Genomic DNA, 24,668 nt, shown 5'->3' with positions numbered 1-24,668 from the left:
GGGGAATAAAAGCCTTAAAGTAGCCATAAAACCGGAGTCCCAGTGACCTTGAACACTCCTTTCTCCACCTGCCCAGCCCCCCCAGCTCTGGCTATCGTCATCAGGATCTGCCTCCCAAACTCCCTGCCCTCATTTAGAGCGCATCTCCCTCACACACTCTTACCCTCTGCTCCATCTCTCATCCATCTTTCCGTTCCTGTCTGTCGCTCCTCTCACCTGTCCTTCTTCTCTCGATCACACTCCCATTCCATCCCTCCCTCGCTCTGTCTTTCCCTCTGTCTGGTTTTTTTCCATACTCGTTGGTCTTGCTGGGTTTCACGTGCGCGCTGAGATAAAGATTCACCTCTCAAGATCAACACAAGCACATTTCTGTACTTCTTCTTGTTAGTACACACACACACCTATTTCCCACCATGTTCTTTGGTCTCTTGCCTGACCTGCCAGGAAGCCTTCACACAATTACCGCGGCGCTGCTGGTTATTTTTGGATGTGTCTGTTGGTGGAGGGGAGCCTCTCTGACGAGGCCACATGACACGGCTGGCTGAGCTCAGCTCGGCGGCCCTATCAGCGCTTTCTGAACAGCGGGAACCTTGGCGGACATTTCTCAATGTCTGGACCCAGGGTTACATTGCACTGACTGCTTACACATTATGGTGTACAGGCGCATGTAGCCGGAGCGTCCGAGGGAAATTCCGCTAGAGAGTGTCAGGTGCCAAAATCTTTTTAAAAGTTGTAGCCTTTGAGTTGTAAAACTGCAAAATTGAGTACCCCAGACCCGCATTAACAATATTTCATCATTATGATAATCTGCTCAAAATGAAAGAATGAAATGAAAGACAAACAATAGTGTTTGATATTAGGACCAGAAAATGTAATCCTGTTTGAAAGAGGAGTACTATGAAAAGAGAGTGAGGGGCATCTGCAGCAGGGCAGAACAGATATGTAGCAAATACTAAGAAAGAAAAGAAAATGAGGATCTTTGATAGACTGAAAAAAATTCTTGTAAAGGGGACTCAAGTTTTGGTAGGCTTAGCTATTGGAAGACTGCTGAATAACGACAACAATTTATTCTACTTTCGTCTGTTTAACAGTTCAGTATTGTATTACTTTGTTTTATTGCCATATTAGCCCTTGTGCTATCTTAGTTTAGTGAAATGTGTTACTTGGTTTGAACAGCTGAAACAAATCGAAGACATGATGCCCGTCTATTTAGTTTATGATTTGCTTGATCTGCTTTTTTCAAGTTATCATGCACGATTTATTTTTTTTCAACATCAATGTTACACCCCTCACTGGCTTAACAGTGCTGTGTGAGCCTCCTTATAAAAATCTTCAACTTCCTTTGTCTTATTGTAATTAAATAGTATGGAAGAGAAGGCTGAACATTTAGATATAAGATTGAATACTTCTGGTAGGGATGATATTGGGTTCCTTAAATATAACAAAGTATAGTCAAATGATTTCCTGTATGCCAATGATATTACTGTTTTGACGGATGGCCACAGCGAGGGGTTCAATAAAGATGTTGAATAGAAAAGGGCAGAGTGGACATCCTTGACTTGTGCCACGTTGTAGAGTGAAGTGTAAGTGTAACCGTTTGTGATGACAGAAGCAGATGGTGAGTTGTACACAATTCTGATCCATTGAATGAGTGACTCTCCAAAGCCAAATTTGTTGAGGGTAGAAAAGAGGTATGTCCAATTAACTATGTCAAATGCTTTTTCGGCTTCTAAAGAAGCAATAACAGTATTTAAGATATTTTTGAGATATGCTGATCAGACTGAATAAACGGCGCATATTGCTGGATGAGTGTCTGCTTTTGACAAGCCTGTTTGGTCTGGGTGAATTATAAATGGAATGACTTTTTCAATCCTGTTGGTTAGTGTTTTACTAATGATCTTTACATCACAATAATAAGGCTTATGGATCTGTTACTGGAGGTGAGGGTTGGGTCCTTATTGGGGTTGAGCAAAACAGAAATGAGAGTAGTATTCATGTGCGGAGGCATGGTGGGGGTTGACTTGACTATCTCCGTAGCCATTCTGATGAATCGTGGGGTTATAAGTGGCCAGAGGTCTTTATGGAATTCTACTGGGTAGCCATCTGATCCAGGTGATTTATTGTTGGGCATAGAAAAGAGAACTTTCCTGTGTTATTCTACAGTGAGGGGTTGATCTAATGTGGTAGCCTGCTCTGTGGATAGTTTAGGGAGGTCAATATCATTGAGGAATGAGTTTATTGTTTGATTTGTTTATACATTATTTGAGTGGTATAGCTTATTATAAAAGTCTATTGATGTCTTGAGGGGTGTGTGTTATCCTACCGTGTGGATCTTTGATGGCTGACATAAGTGTTTATTCTCTATCTCGTTCCAATTGAGAAATTTACCTGTTTCGACATTGAATTCAAAATAATTCACTCTTGTTTTTTGCATGAGGAATTGTGTCTTTTGATGGGTGATATTATCAAGTTGAGATGTAATTGTCCAGATCTCACTCCGGATTTGCTCAGTGGGTGAGTGAGCTGGTTGATCGTTGTTCTAGTTTATTTTGGCATTCTTGTCCATTCTTTTTCTTGTGAATGGAGAATTAAATAAGCCCACCTCTCAGAACTGCCTCTGCCATTTCCCAGGGTAAGAATGGTGATATTTCTGGAGAGTCATTCAGTTCAATGAAGGATGTCCATTATCTGGAAAATAAATGGTTAATTTTTTTATCTGTCTGAACTAAGGTGTTAACTTGCTGGCATGGTTTGGGTTTGTTTCATTTATGAGGTTGAAACGAATTGGCCCATGATCAGAGATAACAATAAGGTCAATTTCAGGATTAGTGCTTTTGGACATTACCGAGTTACCTGTCAAAAAAAAAACTAAATTGTAGAGAAGCTTTTGTGGGGTGGTGAATAATATGTGTATTCTCTATTATGTGGATTATTTGATCACCAACAATTGCCAAGCGCAAGATCACTCATACTGTATATTGTTTTGTTGTGTCAGACGAACGCCAGGACTTTAGTAATTATCTCTGGTTTGTGAACGGTCTAAACTTGGAACAAGTACTGTGTTGAAGTCCCCTGCCAGTATAATAATTGAGTAAGAGAATTCTCAGAGTTTTGAAAATATATTGTGAAAGAAATTTGGGTCGTCTTTATTAGAGCCATAAATATTAGCTATGGTTAACTTGATGTTTCCTAAAATTCCGTTAATCATTATGTATCGCCCTTCTGTGTCTGATATTGTGGTTTTATTCTGTTATGGGATACTTTTATTGATCATTATAGAAACACCTATTTTTTTTATTATATGATGTATAAAACATCTGATTAACCCATTGAGCTTTGAGTCTGAGGTGCTGCATCCTAGTGAGGTGACTTAGGATTTTCCTGCGTTTAGCTGGGGAGACTCTGCCCCTCACATTCCAACTAACAAACTTAATGGATGTCAGTGAGGTTAGTTAGGGGGTGATGGATGTGGATTTGTAGTTTTTCCATGCAGAAGCACGGTGCCTCCAAGACAATCGCTATACTACCGTGCCCAAGTCTTCCCACGGATAGGTCTGTGCCTTTCTTTTTTACTGTCCTAGTATTGCAGGAGGTTTGTAGGGTTACATTTCTAAACAAAAAAAGTGACATATAGACAAAGATAAACATAGAACGTTGCAGAGTTAGACATACATATAGCGAGAGATCGAATAGAGAGTAAGAGTGATGAGAGAAGTAGGGAGGGAGGGATTAGGAAAGTGAGTTGATGAGAGAGCAATATTTACAATCCTGACATAGATAGGATGCTTATTTCGACACGTCATATATCGGACTTATCGGAATTACCAGGGTTTGGTGGAGGAGTCTCGGAATAACAGACCATCTATATACAGTCATTGTTTATCAACAACCAACGATACCCGTTTACCCTTCTGCCGGTTCTTCTCAGGATGGGCTACAGGACCTTCCGTTGGTCGTTGATCTCCCGGGGAATTGATTGTTCATACCGAGCATGGTTCCTTTACGTTCCCGTCCTTTGCTTTTAACCAGCTCCTTGTGCTTGAAGTGTTCAAACTTGACAATGATGGAGCGGGGACACGGTGTCCCAGTCGGCGAACCCAGTGAAAGGTGATCTCCTTCACCGTGTCCGTCGTTAGTTTCAGGGTGGTGTGGAGGAAGTCTTTCACCATGTTTTCTGGGGTCTCAGTGTTGTTCATGGGGATCCCGGAAAAGATGAGATTGACCCGCGTACTTCTGGATTGGATATCAAGCATAGTCTCTTTCATTGTTTTATTTTCTTTCTTTACAACCTCCATCTCCATTGAGGGACACTTCACAGAGGTTTTAGGATTTGCGTCGTGTTTTTGCATCTCGTCGACTGTGTGGTGCAAGAATTCAAGGCTGGCTTCAATCTCGGTAATGCCTTGGGGAAGTGGGCGAAGCATGTCCAGTGTACCGAGCTTCTTGTTAATCTCATCTCAGACACTAACTGTACAGCGGTGGTGATTAGATAGTTTGTGTCGGTGGCTGAATCTGCCTTCCTCTTCGCCAGGTTGTTATGGTCCTGGTCCTCTTCCATCACGTACTCTTTCTAATAATAATCTATATAATCCTTGCTGTCCCCCACTTTGGATTTGCGTCGTGTTTTTTTTCTTTTTTTTTTTGCAATTTGCTTTGTTATTTGTCTGAGTTGGAGCAGATTGTCGGTGTTTAGTTTGTGCAGCTGTGTTGGATCTGTAGTATCTTCTGTGTTCTTGTGAGATCAAAGCATGCTGCCCTGCCGTTGCATCCCTAACACACACACACACACACACACACACACACACACACACACACACACACACCCTTACACACATATGATCTTAAGTTCTATGATCCTTTGCTCTCTCTTTTTCTCTTGTTTTGTATCAATCTTCCTCCTCTCCTCACGTGTCCGGCATGATAGGATTGTATTTCATGCCCTGTCAATCTCCAATCCGTTTGTTTAGGTGACTTCCGTCCCCGCTGACTTGTCATCGACAACTAAATTGTGTGAATCACAGCAGCACTGGTGAATAATTCAACTGACAGGTTTCAACCATGAGGCTTTCTCTTTTTAAGAAAATCGTTCCCGTTACGGGGGGATACCACCAACTGAGTCGTCTGATTGGCTGTCCTAAGAATTCCCACAAGCTGTTCCCATTTGTTAGGAGCATTTTTCAGATTGCAGACCGTCATTTCCATGCAGGATTTATTATATACAGCAGGTTTTGTTCCGGTGGTTTATGTGGCATAGGTGCGGACAATAACTCAGTTATAATGTTAATTGTATTTCAGTGGTATTTTATTGTTATCTGATGTATTTTATATGAAGTTTGTTCAATGTGATGAAACTCAGTTGGATTATTTAACATTAGCTGATAGTGTGATATATACGGTATATGTCATTTGAAATTCAAAATAATGAATGAATGAATGAATTGTTTATAACGCAGTCTTCCAGTCCTATCCATCACCCTATTGATAGCTGCTGGCTTGTTGCACACTACAGTGCACAGCACAGCAATTTATTTGGGTGTTTTTTTTTTTGTGACGCAAGTGATCCACTGCCAACCAAAAGAAACGAACATCAACTTTTGGAGGACAAAGTTTCTATGTTAACATCAGTGACGTGCTCTTAATTGCTTTGTTTGTTTGTATTAGTCTGTTCGCTGGGTGGATGGTGTTTTTGCAATGTACTGGTGGCCTGGTGATACACCGCTGCGTTGTGTATCACTATGTTTGTCGCCTCACTGTAAAACCTTATACAGTACTACATGGTACATTAGATAACAATACAATTCTGAATCAGGCTTTATATGCCAAGAATGATTGCACATATAAGGAATTTGACGCTGGTTGACTCTGTTTGTTTATAACATACAGTAAAATGTGAAGAACTTTAAAGAATTTTTTAAATTTACATACACTCAGAATTCTGGACCTGTGATTTTAAAACTGTGCTCCTTCAAATATTTGCTTTGTGAAGTTGCCCCAATATTCTGCATTCCACACAGGCTTTTAAATTAGAAATTTTATTTGGGTATATTTGTGTTTTTAAGGTGCTGATAACTATTTGATGACAAGCTCTTGTAGGGGAAGCACTTGACTAACGACTGTGACACTGTGCAGTTGATTATTGTTCCCTAATGCCTTCGCTCCACTGGGCCACTTGAAGGTTTATGATTAATTACACTCTTGGTCTCTCTTCTTTTAGTATTAACATTTTTTACCTACGGAATGAAGTCACCCTCAACAATTTCCTCACATAAAGTGAGTGCAGATATTTAGCTTTAAGCGACTGGACATGCTCCTACTTCCCTCTCCAATAAAGGAAAACCATGGCATTGTCTGATACGCTTGCTATCCAGCGTAACAGCCTGTTATTCAATTTCATTCAAAATCTGGATTTATCATTCAATCTCCTTTGAGCTATGGAGAGCAGAACGTTTCTTAAAGTGACAAGAGTTGTGCTTTTCACTGGTTGAAGTTCGCCATAGAGACAAATATTAACCCAGCGTGACTGGACCCAGAGTCTGGTGGTGTCACCCTATATCTGGTAGGAGAGTCAGGGGATGGGAAGTGTTTTCCCAAGAGGAGGGGAGTCTCTCCTATCTCAGGAGGCTCCGCAGCCTGGGTATCTCTCCATTGAGCGCTTCATTCAGCTGCTGCAAGATAAATCATTGTCGGAAAACTGTTTTCTTTTTCTCTTACAACCCAGCGACTGCAGCACCGATGCCACTGATCCAGAAATAGCCTCAATACAAGCGTGAGTGCATGTAGTGGTACACACACACACACACACACACACACACACACACACACACACACACACACACACACACACACACACACACACACACACACACTTCTCTTATCTTATGTATCTTACACACAGAAAAAAACACACTCACACATGCACAGACACACCTATACTGTACACATTTACTTGTATATGCACATACATACTTATAGACACACACTGCGTTTAGGCTCCCTCTGGTTAAGCTATATCTTTCAAGGAAGGCAAATGGCCTAACATTAACATTACGATTTTCGCGTTGTGGGAATCTCTACCCACAGGTACGGGTTTAGGGAGGGAGAGTTTTTCAGGCAGTGTGGTGGCTGCACAACGTGTGTCTTTAATAATTATTAGAAACAAAAAGGCTCGCTGGCCAAAACAGGAACATAAAGAAGCAACGAAAACAATCTGCGTCAGGATCCGTGTGGCTTGCGCTCTGGTCCGCAGGCTGTCAGCCTCCTGCACCACATGATCCCTACTGCAAGACAAAACAACACATAAGAAGACTCTTTCGGCCAGGTCTGACCAACAGCGCTAATGAGGCTGATTAGGTTGACCCAGTACAGCTGCATCGCGGTGGGAACAAGACAGCGCCGTCACCTGCAGCTTGCCACACTCTTCACTTGCTTTGTGCAAAATCAAGTCTTAATGTTGATTGTGGACATTTTTTATTGTAGTGATCACACCCTCTCTTCAGCCCTCTGGAATGGGTTGGGGGAGGGGCGAGTGGATGTTAGCTGGCCTGTTGTTCTATTTCTGTGCTCTGATTTATTTATTTTTTGTTCCTTCCCCTGTTCTCCATTTGAGGTCCATAGAAGTGAGCAGACATAAGCACTCATTACAGGGAGGATGGTGAGGTTTGGGATCATTAAAGTTAAGGGAAGGATTCTAGCTAAAGCTGACAATTTTTCTTCCTTTGCAGCACTACCATCACGTTAGGTCTCATTTATCAATGATAATCACATTTCCCCTTAATATTTGTGTGTAAAATTACCAAAAGATGTTATTTGCTTACCATTAAGCTTGACTTTAGACAAATTCCACATATCTTTACGTGGGATTTGCACATCATGATGCAAATACATTAGTCACACTACCAGTGGCAATTGTTCAGAAATTCAGAACCAGCTGTAGGGCTGTCATTATCTCTAAATTTTAGTTGATGATTCATTTTCCTACAGATAATCTGTTAATTTAATTTCACTATCATAGTATAATCTTATAACAGCATAATGTTACACATACATCTTATGAAAAAGACATTTATTGTGATTGAACATATGAACCATTTTCCTCAATTTTCCTACTGATGGAAATATGAAGTGATCAAGATTAGCTCAATCGCAATCTTGTGATTATGTAATAATTGTAACAGCTCTACATTAGTAATGAAAATATTTATGCTTCAGCATAAAAAATAATAATACCTTGAATGCTAAGGCATTATCTGGCTATTGAATGAAATGTTGAAGGACATGGAAACCCTGACCCTGTCCATCTCCTGCAGTGCTGACCGCTCTTCCAGCGCTGGCCGTGGCTTCCCATCCCATGCAGGCCAAGGTTGCCATGGCTCCCGCATCTCCGGGCCTTGTCAACGGGCTGGAGGTCGGCTCTTTGGCCCGCATCGGCCCGGCGTGCGGCGACAGCCCCAAGAACACCTGGTTGTACTTGGAAGAGATGGCCGACACGCTGCTGAACAACGTGCAGGACCTCAAAGCGCTGATCGAACAGGCCAAGCAGCAGTACCTCCAGGCTGGACAGGACACGGGCCAGGACAGAGGTCCTGGGACCAGGAAAGAGGTGAGCCAGTAGAGCTTGTTGTCCAGGAGCCAAGGTCAAATATTAAAAGTCACAGGACAAAAAACTCCCAAAAAAAGACTGGACTGGACTACTAGAAAATATCTCCAAGAGATTAAGTCATGTACTTTGAATATATGCACATGTGCATGTATTTGGTATGTATGTGTGTGTATATTGCATGTGTATATATGTACCTATGTGTGTTAGGGCTGGGCAATATGTCAAAATTTTCCTACCGGCAACCGTAAGCCCAACAACCAGCTATTGTGGATATATTCGTCAGGGGGATGTGGGCGCCCCGATGCCTTTCCATGCGCCCATGTCTCCCCCTCCCTCTGCAATCCTGTATGGGATTATTTTTGTTTTATGCTCGACACAACCGACAAGCCGAAAATACATAAAACAAGTAATTTGCTATCTTTGCAAACGTAGCCCAGTACGGAGCACCGGGTCTCAACAGCCGCAGCGCAGAGGTTCGGTTAAAACACTCACTTAATTAGGTGTTTTAAAATGAAAGCAAAATAAAAGGATCAAATCGCGTAATTATCCCAGAGGAAGCCCGTCTTGGTTGGGATCTCTGCTCCCCGGAGGAGGAGGCGGCTTCCCCAGGACTGGCCCCCTGCCCCCTGATAACAGGTGTGTCTGAGTGAGAACCAAAGGAAGAAAGAAAGCCTGTTTCTTTTTTATTATTATATTTTTTTGACCTGTGCTGTCAGCATGCTGGGCATACAACACAGAGAATTTGTGCCATTGCATCAAGGACAGAGTCAATCTGCAAGTGGAGTTCAACTTCTCAACCTGCAATGCCATTTTTTAAAATTGATTCCTTAATCATCAAGAACTGCTGCAATAACTCTGTCCTGTAGACAACCTGTGGGACGACAAGAGCACAGATTTTTGTTACACAGAACCGCCACAAATCCCCCTTGCTGAAGAACAATTTGGTCTATAAACAACTAATCACTACTCCAAGAAGAGAAACACCCACGGTTGAGAGAAATGTACATGGAAAAACGTAAACATAGAAATGTCAGATGACAACATGTATGGACAAAACAGAATTGATTAAGTCCAGGAAAACTGGAACAGCATTTGGGCACATGGCCTCTTCTTGTGATAGATATGGCAGTAAATGGGGGAGAAAAGGAGAAGGATGTAACCAGGAGGGTGTTTGGGGTGAGTTTAAAGCAGATGCTGGTGGTGTGTGTGTGCCTGTGATGAGTGCGCATGTACATGTGTATGTGCGTGTGGGCGTGCGTGTGATGTATCCACCGGTGAGTGTACGGGACTTGTCCCAACTGGTTCCGGTGTATGAGGATTTTGTGGATTTCTCCAGAGGGGGAGAAAAGCACTGGGTGTAGTTAAAGCGGTGAGGCGGAATACCAGTTCCTATTCAGCACGCTTTGAATTGTGCTTTATAGGTCATTAAATTAACAAAATAAAAGGAAAAAATTGCCAAAAAAAACAACCCCCTAATGTATGTATGTGTGTGTGTGTGTGTGTGTGTGTGTGTGTGTGTGTGTGTGTGTGTGTGTGTGTGCGTGTGCGTGTGCGCATATGGGTGTGTATGTCAGTCCTTTCAGAGCCAGATCTCTTTCCAGCGGACAGATGACAGTGAGGCCAAGAGAGGCTCAGAGATGACAGAGATCATCCTCAATGTAGGCAGACACACACACACACACACACACACACACACACACACACACACAGGCACAGGTGTATTTAGAATGGCAATCACAATTAGAGCTGCCCGAGATTTTCCTAGTCGTCTATTAGTTGTCAGTTCAGGCCATTAGTCAACTAATTGTCGCACGTTTATGATAATAATGAAATTATTTTAATATATGTTTTTGGGACATCATAAAATGGTGAGGTGGAGTGGAATGAAGTTCCAGGGCTGAAAAAGAATGTTATAACTAACACTATGCTACAATACAGATGAATACAAAACCTAATATCCAGCCTTCAAAATATAATTTCATTTGCAAGCACTGCATGCGTGAAGCAACCCACCTGTTAATTACGCTGGTTAAACGTAACATTTGTTTTAATTTATTAGGCCCTATTATTATATTATTGATGTACACATTTAAATACATATACATAATTTGCACTGAAATGTGGCGTACGGATGATCGTTTTCCCAGTGTAAACACACCTCACCGGGTGCATTTCCCATGGCCATAGATCCCCATCTTTACAGCGCCTCCCCGCCCTGACCTCGCTGCTTCCTGGCTTGGTCAACTAAGACTTTTCTCATCGACTAAAGTTTGGTCGAGTATTTGGGGCAGCCCATATTACAATTATGACATTTAGAAGCAAATGTAAAATCTGTGATATACAAAGTTCTGCTGCGCTTCATTTTGAGATTGCGCAGATTCATTACAAGGGCATAAGTACATATGCAAACACAAACACACAGAAAAAGTAAACTAGCGAAGAGTGAAGCATTTAAGTTGTAATCCCCCATGTCTCATCCCATATACAGAACACACACACAAGTTTAAACAAGCACACACACTTTTCATACAGTATTTAGAGGGTTTTCTTAATCCATGTGTTGAGTTTCTCTCTCCCAGCCGGCTGTCTGAACACCTGAAAAATGTTCACAATTGTATCAATTGTATTCTTGAGCAGATTTTGAATTCATGACCAGATACGGTGTGATGTATATCAATACCATGTAAAATCCATTATGACTTTTACTTTATTACTGAGCAATATGATTATGATCGCTCAGCCCCCTGCTCTGGCAGGTTCCAAGTTGCCGCAGGTTATATTCTCTGACAGGAAGCAAGGTTCTCTTGAGCAAGGCTTCATTAAAGGATCGCACTTGGAGGCGAGTTGTATGTCATCCTAGTTGTTTGGGTGTTATGCTCACTGACTCAGAAGGGATGTGAATCCATAAGCACGACACAAAAACAATCAGGCAAGAAGTCAAAGTTCACAAGGCTTATTCCAAAAAAACAGGCATGGGTCAAAACCAGCAGATTAGTCAGAAAAGGCAAATCTATCTGGCAGGGAACAGGCAGAGAATCAGGGCCCACGAATACAGGCAGAGAATCAAAGTCCAGGGAATCAGGCCGCGGTTCAGACGGAAGGTACAGGAAACAGGTAGTAGCGCGGGAAAGCTCAGTGTAATGCAAGAGACAATCTGGCAGAGAACAAAGGGAAGTGGACTGGTATTTATACTGAGGGATTATCGAAGGAATGAGCTGCAGGTGGGGGAAACCAGGTGAAGGGAAGGGAGTGACAGTGAAGCGAGGGAGTGGGTGGATCTGAAATTACATGGAGGTTAGTGACATGTCATGATGAAATGGCCACATGAAAATAAAACATGAAAACAAATACTGGGAGATTAGGGAGGATTTATGACACTGGGAGTCATAACAAGTCCCTGTAAAGCCCACCCAGCTGTATGGGCAAGGCAGACTTCATTCATACAATGCGTTCTACTGTACACCAATCAGCTACAACATTAAAACCATTGACAGGTGAAGGGAATAACATTGATCATCACATTCCAATGGCACCTGTCAAGGGGTGGAATATATATTACGCAGCAAGTGAGCAATCAGTTTTTGAAGTTGATGTGTTGGAAGCAGGAAAATGGGCAAGCGTAGGGATTCCACTTTGACAAGGACCAAATTGTGATGGCTAGGCGACTGTGTCAGAGCACCTCCAAAACGGCAGGTCTTGTGGGGTGTTCCTGCTACGCAGTGTTTAGTACCTACCAGAACCGGTAAACTGGCAACATGGTCATGGGCACCCAAGGCTCATTGATGTGCGTGGGGAGCGAAGTCTAGCCCATCTGGTCCGATCCCACAGAAGAGCTACTGTAGCACAAATTGTTGAAAGGGCTAATGCTGCTATGATAGAAAGGTGTCAGGCCACACAGTGCATCACAGCTTGCTGCGTATGGGGCTGTGCAGCTGCAGACTGGTCAGAGTGTCCATGTTCACCCCTGTCCGTGGATGACCAAAGCCGGCGGAGGCAGTGTGATGCTCTGGGCAATTTTCTGCTGGGAAACCTTGCATCCTGGCATTCATATGGATGTTGCTTTGACACGTACCATCCACCTAAATATTGTTGCAGACCAAGTACACCCCTTTATGGCAATGGTATTCCCTGATGGCAGTGATCTCTTTCAGCAGGATAATGCACCCTGCCGCACTGCAAAAATTGTTCAGGAATGATTTGAGGAACATGACAAAGAGTTCAAGGTGTTGACTTGGCCGGCAAATTCCCCAGATCTTAATCGGATCGAGCATCTGTGGGATGTGCTGGAACAACAAGCACGATCCATTGGGGCCCCACCTTGCAACTTACAGGACTTAAAATATCTGCTGCTAACGTCTTGGTGCTAGATACCACAGGACACCCTCAGAGGTCTTGTAAGAGTGCATGCCTCGACAGGTTGGAGCTGTTGTGGTGGTACAAGGGGGACCTATGCAATATAAGGCAGGTGGTTTGAATTTTGTGGCTGATTTGTGTATGTACAGTCATGTAGAAAAAGTATTTGAGTGAAAAATGTCTACCTGAGGCTGTAGCAGCTAGCCTGACAAGCTATCTTATTGCAAGTCTGTCTATACCAATAAAGTGTCGAAATCCCAAATACCGCTGAAAAAAACAAAGACAAACTATAGATGAACAGGAAAAATAAACCTTGAAGATACAGGATGCATAACCAGATATACACTCACAACACCTGTACACCTACTTATTCATGCAATTATCTAATCAGCCAATGGTTTGACAGCAGTGCAATACATAAAATCATGCAGATACGGGTCAGCAGCTTGAGGTAATGTTCACATCAGCCATCAGAATGGAGAAAAAATGTGGTCTCAGTGTTTTTGACCGTGGCATGATTTTTGGTGCCAGATAGGCAGGTTTGACTATTTCTGTAACTGCTGATCTCCTGGGATTTTCATGTCTGGAGAGTTTACTCACAATGGTGCAAAAAAATAAAACATCCAGTGAGCAGCATTTCTGTGGACGGAAACAACTTGTTGATTAAAGAGGTCAATGGTAATTCAGATAACCACTCTGTACAATTGTGGTGAGCAGAAAAACATCTCAGAATGCACAACACACGGAACCTTGAGGCGGACGGGCTACAACAGCAGAAGACCACGTCGGGTTCCACTTCTGTCAGCCAAGAACAGAAAGCTGAGGCTGCAGTGGGCACAGGCTCACCAAAACTGGACAGTTGAAGAACGTAAAAGAACTGGAAAAACATAGCCTTGTCTGATGAATCTCAATTTCTGCTGAGGCACGCAGATGGTAGGTTTGGAATTTGGCGCCAACGGCATGAGTCCATGGACCAAACCTGCCTTGTGTCAACAGTCCAGGCTGGTAGCCGTGGTATAATGGTGTGGGGAATTTTTTTTCTTGGCACACTTTCAGCCCGTTAATACCGATCAGTCATCATTTTGCTGACCATATGCTTCATGGCCACAATTTTCCATCTTCTCATGGCTACTTCCAGCATAATAAGGCACCATCTCACAAAGCAAAAGTCGTCTCAAGCTGGTTCCATGAACGTGACAATGAGTTCAGTGTTCTTCAGTTTCCTTCCCAGTCACTGGATCTGAATCCAACACAACACCTTTGGGATGTGATAGAACGGGAGATTCGCAGCATGAATGTGCAGCTGACAAATCAACAGGAATTGCGTGATGCAATCATGTCAACATGGACCATAATCTCAAAGGAATGTTTCCAACATCTTGTGGAACCAATTCCAATTGAGGCTGTTTTGAGAGTAGATGGAGGTCCTGCCCAGTATTAGTATTGTGTTCCTAATGAAATTCTCAGTGAGTGTATAGCCCTCTTATTCTTCAAATCTGTAAAATGTTGCATGTTGTGTGTTTAACTTGTGAAGTTGCGTTTTATTCACTCCTTTGGGAAGCTGAGCTGTTGCAGCAAGATAAAGTGATTGCAGAATGGCGCTGTCGTGAACAAAGGAAACGTGCAAGCGGCAAAGATGTTTTCGTTTTGTTTCCCATCCTCCAAAACACTGATCAAAGCCCTGTAGGGGAGACATTTCTGCTTCCTTTTTTAGCCTGTCACAGCCGAAGCTGGGCACCAAAAACACTGCTTGAAATGTGAAACTGTGGAGATGAAAAACTCATGCAACAAAGTATTTCTTTGTTAAGTTAAGTTTTAACTATTTATCATTTGTAAGCGGATTCATTGTAGACACATTCACCTTGGATATGAGAAGCACACAACACAGTAGTTTTCTGCCGATTTAACTGCTGGACGGTTGCATGGCTTCAGGTTTCATCATCAGTCGTCCCTTCTCAGTGGAGAGTTTTGGCAATAAATCCATCCCTGTATCCATCCCAGTTTTGAAAGGGACTCAAATTTAAATACAGAGGAAAAGATCTGACCATCGAGAGAGAGAGAGAGAGAGAGAGAGAGAGAGAGAGAGAGAGAGAGAGAGAGAGAGAGAGAGAGAGAGAGAGAGAGAGAGAGAGAGAGAGAGAGAGAGAGAGAGAGAGAGAGAGAGAGAGAGAGAGAGAGAGAGAGAGAGAGACTGTGACTGTCAAGTTTCAGCTTGGATCGCTGAATTGATTGATGATTTGAAAACATAGATGAACATGATTTAAACACATTTAATTCTCAATTTGCAATATGAGAACAATTTATGATCATGAAACCATATGGAAATTTACAAGATGGTACCGATATCTACTTATTATTAGAAATTCCATGTTAAAGAATCCAACGATGAATCATCACATTGAGCTATAACGCAGTGTGAATTATGATATTTGACATATTAACACAACACCTTTGGGATGTGATAGAACGGGAGATTCGCAGCATGAATGTGCAGCTGACACATTCTATATGTGTCAGCTGCACATATATCTGAACATATATAGCTCATATCTTCTTATTGTTTATATCTTGACTAAAAAGTCACATATCACGATATGACAGTCTATTTCACAACTTAATGATACCGCCGAGATACAATAAATGATAGTATTGATTTATCTTCCATCCTTATTTAATACACATTTTTCTGCTCAGAAAGCACCAATCAATTGTGAGCGTTTAGTTGAGTGTCCACTCTGTATCTACAGTGTCTGCCACGCCGCACCTCAGTAGGGCCTGTTAGCGCTTCATGCTTATGTGCCGACGGGATCCCCTTTTGAGTCATCGGCCGCTATTCACCTCACCCAGAGCCATGCCGTGGTATGAGTGTCTCGCTCCATTTGATTTCCAATCAATATGCACGGCAGTATCACCGGCGCTATTGAGCACACGATCAAGTCGAAACTGGACGGCACACAACGGGGCGGTGGGGGACAGAAGCTAATTCCATTATTCACATTTTAATGTATATTTTATTGCACCTATTATCCAAAACTTCCCCAGTGCCTGTCGTGATTCTCGCGCTGTTACCTCCGCACCTATCTGAGGACTTGTTGTCCTTGTGTTGTGTTTGAGTGTGCGAGTGGAGAGGCAGTGATCTAAGCTCAAGTCAAGAACGTAATTAACATTTGCCATCACAGCTCATGGCACGACATTGTTTCCAAAAGTCAAATCTTATCTGGGGACTGTGGGCACTCTGGAAAAATTTGCCTTTTAAGTCACTCGTGTTCCAGTCATTGATGAGAGTAATAACACTAAGACAGATCTGGTAAACAAGAAAGAAAGAAAACAAAAAGTTTCAAAGGGCCAGAGTCACATCTCCTGTCATGGGAGTTTAGAACAATTGTGTGCAAAGTGGAGCGCTGAGGGTGCGCTTAATACAACTCAATCCTCACACAGCATCAGCTTTACACCACTTCATAGTGCAAGGCTGTCTGGAATTAAACGATGGTGAGGAAGGTTTGTGCACTTTCACACATTATTAAAGCAAGACTTCTATGTCACTCGCTCTGCTCACGCAATTGTGAGTACAGTTGCACAGTGCATTGCACTTCTGCCTTACAGCAGGTCCTGGGTTTGATTCCCGCCTGGGGCGCTGTTGGCACTGCGCTCCAGTGGGTTATCTCCCGATGAGGGGCCTTTCTGTGTGGAGTTTGCATGTTCTCCAGGTGCTCACATGGGGGTTTCCTCCTTGTAATATCAGTAAGGACCCCCACCAAAAACATGCAGAACATCGTCTGACCAGCGAGGGACACTTGTCGTTGGTCCCCGGGCACATGCCCACTGCTTCTGGCTGCCCCCTGGAGGAAGGACAAGCCAGGATGGGGTAAAAGCAGAAAACTAATTTCACCGGCCACCAGCGTGTGTGTGTTGGCCGCATGAGTACGTGTGTGATAAATACAGAATCTTCTCAATCATTGTGCATTTTCTGTGATCCTGTCTCCCCCACACAGCAACTGTGCGTGGTCTGTGGCAGGGTGGCCATGAGTGAGTGCACAGGCTGCCATAAGGTCAACTACTGCTCCACCATCTGCCAGAAGAAGGTACTACGACCTTTGACCCCACCGCAAACACAACATAACACAGTGGGCAGCTTGGTTTGTTGTTGCCACATTAGCCCTGGACCTTTTCATGAAGCTAGCTAAACACAGAAATACGTATTAACATTCCATACGTGTAGAATGTTAACACGGGCACTTTGAACCGAACTGTAGCCATTTATGGAATAATTTACAATCACTTTTGTTGCATAATATCAAAATAACCGTCTGCTTATGAATTCAAAGACCTAATTCAGAGATTCATTACATTGAATTAGATAGCGGACCTACTATTCTCCTTTTCATCAAGTAAATGGTGTCTGAGGTCTTCAAAGGTTTTATTTAAAGGTTTGTTCCGACTTTCACAGCGGCGTCTGGAGAAGGGCGGAGCTTGGAACGCCGTGGGATACCACGGGGCATGGGGGCTTTTTTCTTTAATTCAATTACGGAAACGTTGGAAAATAAAATATAAAAAATACATTGACGGTTTTGTTTGGAGAAACGCGGAGCGGATCGTGCGCCGCAGCCTGCAGTCCAGTCCTACCCTGGACATATACACACATACACACACAGAATGAAACACATCAAATGCTTACATTTCCCTCGTCTGCAGTTTAGTCAGGGGCAGTTGGTATAAATTCCTCTTTCTTTTAAAATATTTGTGATGGTCTCTGCAGCCGAGAGAGCAGTTCCCATTAATAGCTCTTAGCTTCAATGCTAGCGGGGTCGGTCGCGCTCAAGCTGCGGGTGGAGTTACTCAGGTTGGGGTGGTTGTAATTCTACTGAAGTGACATATATTACTGCGATGACGTACTGTATATTAGCGCAGCGAAGCTGAGGGGCTCGTTTTAGGACGTGTTTTCTGAAATAGACAGCTCACAAAAAACAGAGTTTGTGAGTGCAGAGTTCAGTCAGTTTGTGTGTTAGTCGACCCATTAGGGACCCAAATGTATGTGCACAAAGCACTGAAAAAGTGAAAAAAGGAAAGTTCACTTTTTATGTTGATATCATCGCACAAATTGTTTCAGTTGGCATGGTAGGTCTCCGACATGTTTTCGGTAAACATGTCCAAAAACGAGTCTTGCTGCAGAAACTCTGCTCCTGCTTGTTGACGTGTCATTTTGTTTGTTTTAAACCATTTTTTGACGGTTCTGTTTGGTGTCCCTGCAGGACTGGAAGGATCACCAGCAGAGCTGTCAGACAGGGGCCGCCCAGGAGGACCCCATGTCCACTATAGACATGGACAAAGTCAAGGTCTAGTGCGCTTGGATAAAACACGACAGGCAGCGCTGCCATTGACACTTGGAGAGACTGTTCCACTGCTCAGCCCTCCGTGTCAGACTCCGGGTACAACCACTCTTTCTCTTTAATTTCACACTAGTTTTTTGTTTTTTTTTTGCACGTTTGAAGACATTATTGGCCTCTTGTCATCTTTAGACCATGTCTTCTTATGTGGTGAAAGCGATCGTTGGGAAGGTATGTTCCCACGGATGGAGTGATCTGCCCCAGTTACTTTTCATCAAACTTTAAGTTGAACAACTGTTGCTCTTCTGTATGTGTAGTAGTGTGAACAGGTTCCATTCAACGCATTTTATAATGAACATGGTTAGAAAACAATAATCCCTCAATCAACCAAGCCATTTGCTCAGCGTGCCTCTGCTCTAAATGTCGATGCATTTTAATCCCAAAAAACACCTCTTATCTAATGCCTCTCATCTAACAAACCCCAAATATTAATATTAAATTGATTAAAACTATTTGTACTGTTTGCTTAATGCAAAATGTCAATCTCTATCATATCAGTGTTTCTCAGAATATAGTATTACATGCAACGTGCTCCTTCATGTGAAAGCTTCAGGTCCAGAAAGAATATGAGAGTTTATTTTTCACGGAGATGGAAAACTTTATGCTTCTGCGACAATGGCATAAAAGAAAAACAAACTCAATGAATGATTGAATAGTATGATTAAGTGCAGGCTTTACACCTTTACACCATCTATTTTTTTTTTTTTTAGTGAAGGGTGAAGTTATTTTTTCATCCCAAGTGGATATGAAACATTTTGGAAGTTTTGGGCTGTGTGTTGGCAGAGCTGCAGAGGACTACACACACATTGAAGCTTTCAATGGGGGATCTTTCCCAAGCATACTCTCGCTCTTTGAATTTACCCAGCAAATAAAATCCACAGTTTTAATGAAAAATGATTGTGTTTAATGTTGTTTATTTTTGTTTTTGAACTTTCGTCGATGATGGTGCTCACATTTGTAAAAGTGTTTGTGTCTTTTCCTCCCATATTCAGACATGCAGGTTACACTAACAGGGGTAATTGGATAAGTGTGAGTGTGTGACCCTGTTATAGACTGCTGCGTTTCCCTGCCTCACACCAGTCCTAACATTGGATAGATTCCAGCCTGCCAAGACCCTGAGTTTTTAACACATCGCAGTGGAAGATTAGTACAAATGCTGTCTGTGGCTGTTTGTTACTTTGAAAAACTTTTTCTGGTTCTGTACTTCCAGAGGCGAGACACGGCTCTGTGAACTGCCCACTCCACTTGAAGTTGAACTTGAGCAGCTTTTGAGTAAATGAATTACTTGATATTCTCCCGGTGAGCTGCACGTCAGAGATATGATGGATTTTGGGAGTCATTTACGAAACAAATGCCAAAAGTCTTGACAGATTCTTCATGTTGATTCTTTGGCAAAGTCACCCCGGAAGGTGAACAATTTAGTTATGAACCCACAAAAAAGGACTCCTCAGTAAAATGCAACCAGATCAGTGACTCACAGATGCCGCAATTTGATCTGTCAAGCAACGTGGGGTGTGGAGATGGTGTGGTTTGAGCAGCCACACCTGTCCTGGGTGTAGCTAATTGGCACCCAGGATCAGTGTGGCTGTACAGCTGTTCGTTGATTGGTCTAACGAGCAACAGGGGAAAAAGCCCTTCCCCACACACACAGGAGAGGAGCCCGTGTGATGACATGCTGTTCATCTGCTCCCGGGCTTGTTCCACCGAGCCCACTCGCTACAATAAACCGGTGCGTTTCTGCTCCATTGTTTGTGTCTCTGTGCTGGAGGGCCCTGAAAACGCCACTTGGGTGGCGTGTGGCAGGCGGATCTGCCGCAGTGGTGCCTGAACAGGGACTCTCTGGCACGGGGAAGGGACGGCACCGGCCCTCTCCCAACTGGCTGCAGCAGCACCCGGGGTGTCCGGCAAGGGACCGGGGGAGAAGCAGCCGCTGCAACCACCACAGGTAACCGCTTGCAGCTAGCTGCTCCGTCCACCAGCCACCGCCCCCCCACCAAGCAGCCCCCGCAACAGCCAAGCCGGGCCATGCCTCCGCCAGCCGCACCACCACCACACACACACACACACACACGCACACACACACACATACAGCCCTTGTGATGACATGCTGTCCATCTGCTGCGGGGCTTGTTCCACCCAGCCCGTTCGCTCCAATAAAACTTTTATTTTCAACCCCATCGTCTGTGTCTCTGTTTCCGGAGGGCCCTGAAAACGTCACTTGTGTGGCAGGCACATTTTGCCCTTGTTGCTCTTCCTACAGCCACTGTAGGGAGGATGCAGCTGCTTCTCTTTGCAAGTATGCAAGAGGTTCTACTGTCCTGTTAACTGAAAATCCAAAGACAATCACTGTCTACGGTATTTTTTTCTTACTTAAATATATGCAATTTCAACTGATATATATATATATATCCTTTGAAATGGAGTTGAATTGAATATATCTTATATAATAATATATATATGTATGTATGTGTGTGCATTTATATATTTTATGTGTGTATGTATGTATGTGTGTGTATACCTGTGTATATATGTATGTGCATATATACAGTAGGTGTATATATATGTGTGTATGTGCATATATATGTGTGTATATATGTGTGTGTGTGTGTGTGTATATATATATATATATATATATATATGTGTGTATATGCTACTGTACTTTGTGCTACAGTAGTTTCTCTGTGGGATCGGACCAGACGGGCTAGACTTCACTCCCCACGTGCATTTATGAGACCTTGTTGTCCTTCCTTGGAGCACTCTTGGTAGGTACTAACCACTGCACACCGGGAACACCCCACAAGACCTGTGCTTTTGGAGATGCTCTGACCCAGTCGTCTAGCATCACAATGTGGTCCTTGTCAAAGTGGCTCAGATCCTTACGCTTGTCCATTTTTCCTGCTTCCAACACATCAACTTCAACAACTGACTGTTATATCACCCCTACCACCCCTTGACAGGTGTCATTGGAACCAGATGAGCAATGTTATTCACTTCACCTGTCAGTGGTTTTATGTAACAGCTGGTGTGTGTGTGTGTGTGTGTGTGTGTGTGTGTGTGTGTGTGTGTGTGTGTGTGTGTGTGTGTGTGTGTGTGTGTGTGTGTGTGTGTGTGTGTGTGTGTGTGTCCAGTCAACCATTCCAATTGCGTAGTCTATATTATAGGCCTTGTTATGACAAGCACTGCATATAACAAGCACTTTTACTTTTAATGTGCAAAGTCAATTTAAGGGCAAGTAGTCTTACTTACGGTGTAAGTAGAAATGTCAATGTGGTGCTTTCACTTTTGTTAGAGTACTCTTGTGTCAGGGTATTTGTACTTGTACTTAATTAAAATGTCCTTCTACATCATTGCTGACTTGTTCTGTTGATATATTTGTTTAAATTCCAGTACAAAAGCAATTTAACGGTATGGCCCATACTTTAAAGTATGGACAAAATGGCATGTCCAGATGGAATCTTTCTTTACCTGTAAGTGTTTTGTTTTTTTTGTTTTGTTTTTTTGCTCTTTTAAACTGCTACGAGCCTTGGACAATAATGCCAGCATCTATCAGGTGTATCACCTTCTGTATGTAAATGTAACGGGTGCCCGGGGCACGTGAGATAGAGACAGCACTCTCTCTAATCACTAATCCTCAGGTCTGAAGGTGAAGTGGCTTCCTCTGGTGTCCCTTTGACAAGTGTCGTTGCGCTGAGGTGAAGAGACAAGGGGAGTGTACATGCAAGAAAAGACGAAAGCCCCTGTACCTCTCACTTTTTATAAGCAGGGACCAGCTTTGAAGCTGATGCCCCGCCGCCTGCGTTTCAGTTACTTCCTCTGAGGAACATCTCGGGGCCCTAATGATTTATTTCCCATCAAGAACGCGTTCAGCTCATTTACGGGAAAGAAGCAGCCTGATTGGCACTTTACTCAGCTTTCGAGTATCCGAGTGTTCCCACTTCCGAGCTGCAACTTCCGTCGTAATTGCGTCGTGTTGCACAATTCGCATGGTCAGGAATGGCAAGAAATTTGTTTTCCAGATTATTTTTATATGCAGTATATTTATATAGTTGTTTTTTTATTGGTTGGGCTTGTTAGTTTTTTATGAATATGCTATACTTTAAATTTGATAAATATACTTTTTGATATATATTATGTTTTCAGTGTCATCAAAGCACTTTGCACTTTGATGACACTGATCAAAGTGCATTAATATTTCCTCCACTAGAGCAGTTTGGAACCTGAGCACACCACCTTAATTTATGAAAATTCTTGAAAATCAGACTGCTATAATTACTATTTTTTGAACGGAAAATATCATCTTCATACGCACATAAAGGTGTTATCATTGCTGGATCTATAGTTTTTTTTAACTGCTCTACTCCATCAGCCCAGGTTGATGCTCTTTTGACCATTTTCAAAGGTCACACATAATGTATGGTGCCAAACGTTGCAAACAAAACTGGTTTCTAGTGGGAATCATATCTGCAGAAAGACACTTATAGAGTCTCTTTGCCACTCTGACATGAGCTCATGAAGGTTTCATGCAGGCACTGAACTCTCTTTGCTGGTTAAGTGGTTAAAAAAAAGAATAAGAAACCACTAACTTTTTCCTAATCTTTGCTCAGCATTGCTGTCGCAACTTATACCTTCTTCATTCTTCACATTTTATTCCTTTCTTCACATTTTATTCTGCTGTTTCCCAATCCTAACGGCACTGAGAAGGCCTGTGGTTCAATTTGACAGCAAATGCAGCCCTTGCTTCTGCAGGGTCACCCGTGGTAAGCGGGGAGCGCAGGGGAGAATGGGTCAGCAACTCCAGTCACCATTTATAATGAAGCAGCCAGGAAGATTTTACAATCTCTGGGAACTGGCCCTAACGATTATAGAATCACCAAACTACAGCGTTGCCTCAACTGTGAGGGAAAACAGGAACCTTACAATATATTGGCATATGTAAACAAGCCTTTCATCATGTTCTACCAACAAAAAATAAATAAAAACTGGTGTGATGAAAGCAAAGTCAGTGCGAAATCTTCCACAGCGGGGAACTCTGTCACCTCGCAGCATAGACCTGACTGCGATTCCCTCCTCATGTCCTCTGTGTGGACTTGGCACATAGTGCTCATGCGGGTTGGGCTGATTTGAGACCCTAAATTGCTTATAGGTGTGTTCTTTGTGTGTGTGAAACCTCTGGACGGATTGGCGTCCCATTCAAGGTGTCTCCCTTCCTGCAGCATTTAGTGGAATGGATGGATGGATGTACAGATAATGCTTGCAAGGGCAAATGTAAGTGAACTGAATCCTGCTCCCTTTGTGGGACTAATGGAAGCGACATCTGATAAGTCACTTCCAATCGCCAGGACAATAGCCTGACCTTTCTCATACTGTAGAGTTTGATTCTGAATCTAAAATAAGGGTGATTGACATTGCGATCCACCAATCTATGCTTATCAAGCTGTCGCTATGCACCATTTCTCTTGACAAACTGCTCTGATGCCGAGCTGGAAAGAACATCATTTGATAACTCACAATACTAGAAAAAATAGTTAAAAGGTGTCGTTGGGGAACTTGGTGGGATTGTATTCAGCAAAGCAGCCAAAGGTGCTATGGCTATGCCATTCCCTCTTATAAAGAAGAATGGGTTTGTTATTGTCATTTTCACTGTTGAATCAAAGACAGACCTGCTACCAGCCTCAATTGATTTTCATCACTGTTTTTCACCATAGACTTTTGGTGTGTGTGTGTGTGTGTGTGTGTGTGTGTGTGTGTGCGTGCGTGCATTTGTGTGGGCATGTTCTCGGAGGGGCGCTCACATTATTTTAACACTGCTGATACAGGCACAGGCACTGTATTGTTTATATACAAACCAACCATGTTTTATGCAGTCAATCCAATCTTTGTGGCTTTTTGATTCTAATGAGGTGTTAAGCCTTTGAGTTGTCAAAGTCTTCAAATCCTTTTGAGAACCTCACATTTCCCCTTGTCTTTCCACCCCTGCACAATATAATCATGTTTCACATTCAAGAGCTGACCCAAACTTTTGCATGCTGCTCCATCTTTCTGCGCCCTTGAAATTATTTAGTGGCTGCAGTGTGAACCCAGAGATACAGGGCTTTATATTGCCTCTGAAAATGATCTGTGGCATCTCAGAGGGGTTGACTGGAAGACTTAATGTGTTTTAAAAGGGTCACATTGAGGTCATTATAGAGTTGTGCGAATAGCAAACTCAACACCATGAGGGTTCACACAGTCACATCACACGGAGCTGATTAGGTGGAGTACAGGCTCTGGCTTGCCTGTTGGAGGCCGGCTAGCGGTCCTAAGGAAGATCAGCTCCGTCTGCCGACTCATTC

At 42.9% G+C, this 24,668-nt stretch overlaps 1 protein-coding gene across 2 annotated transcripts in view; it reads left to right on the top strand.

Moving 5' to 3' along the window:
* Positions 1–19,201, top strand: part of deaf1 (DEAF1 transcription factor) — a gene marked incomplete at its 5' end in the record, with an annotated part of 33,705 nt that extends 14,504 nt beyond the window's left edge. Inside the window, 4 exons of one of the 2 annotated variants that reach the window (XM_080002248.1) lie at positions 8,307–8,599; positions 10,174–10,257; positions 16,945–17,034; positions 18,202–19,201. In XM_080002248.1, coding sequence (XP_079858374.1) covers positions 8,307–8,599; positions 10,174–10,257; positions 16,945–17,034; positions 18,202–18,291 — 557 coding nt within the window. In that variant the 3' untranslated portion in view covers positions 18,292–19,201. The remainder of the gene's footprint in view (positions 1–8,306; positions 8,600–10,173; positions 10,258–16,944; positions 17,035–18,201) is intronic. The other variant, XM_080002249.1, reaches the window with a different exon arrangement.
* Between the last annotated feature and the right edge of the window lie 5,467 nt (positions 19,202–24,668).

The sequence above is a fragment of the Zeus faber genome (assembly GCF_960531495.2).
Source record: "Zeus faber genome assembly, chromosome: 6".
Taxonomy (NCBI): domain Eukaryota; kingdom Metazoa; phylum Chordata; class Actinopteri; order Zeiformes; family Zeidae; genus Zeus; species Zeus faber.
The sequence above is the reverse complement of the archived record's forward strand: the minus strand, read 5'-3'. Positions and strand labels throughout refer to the sequence as shown.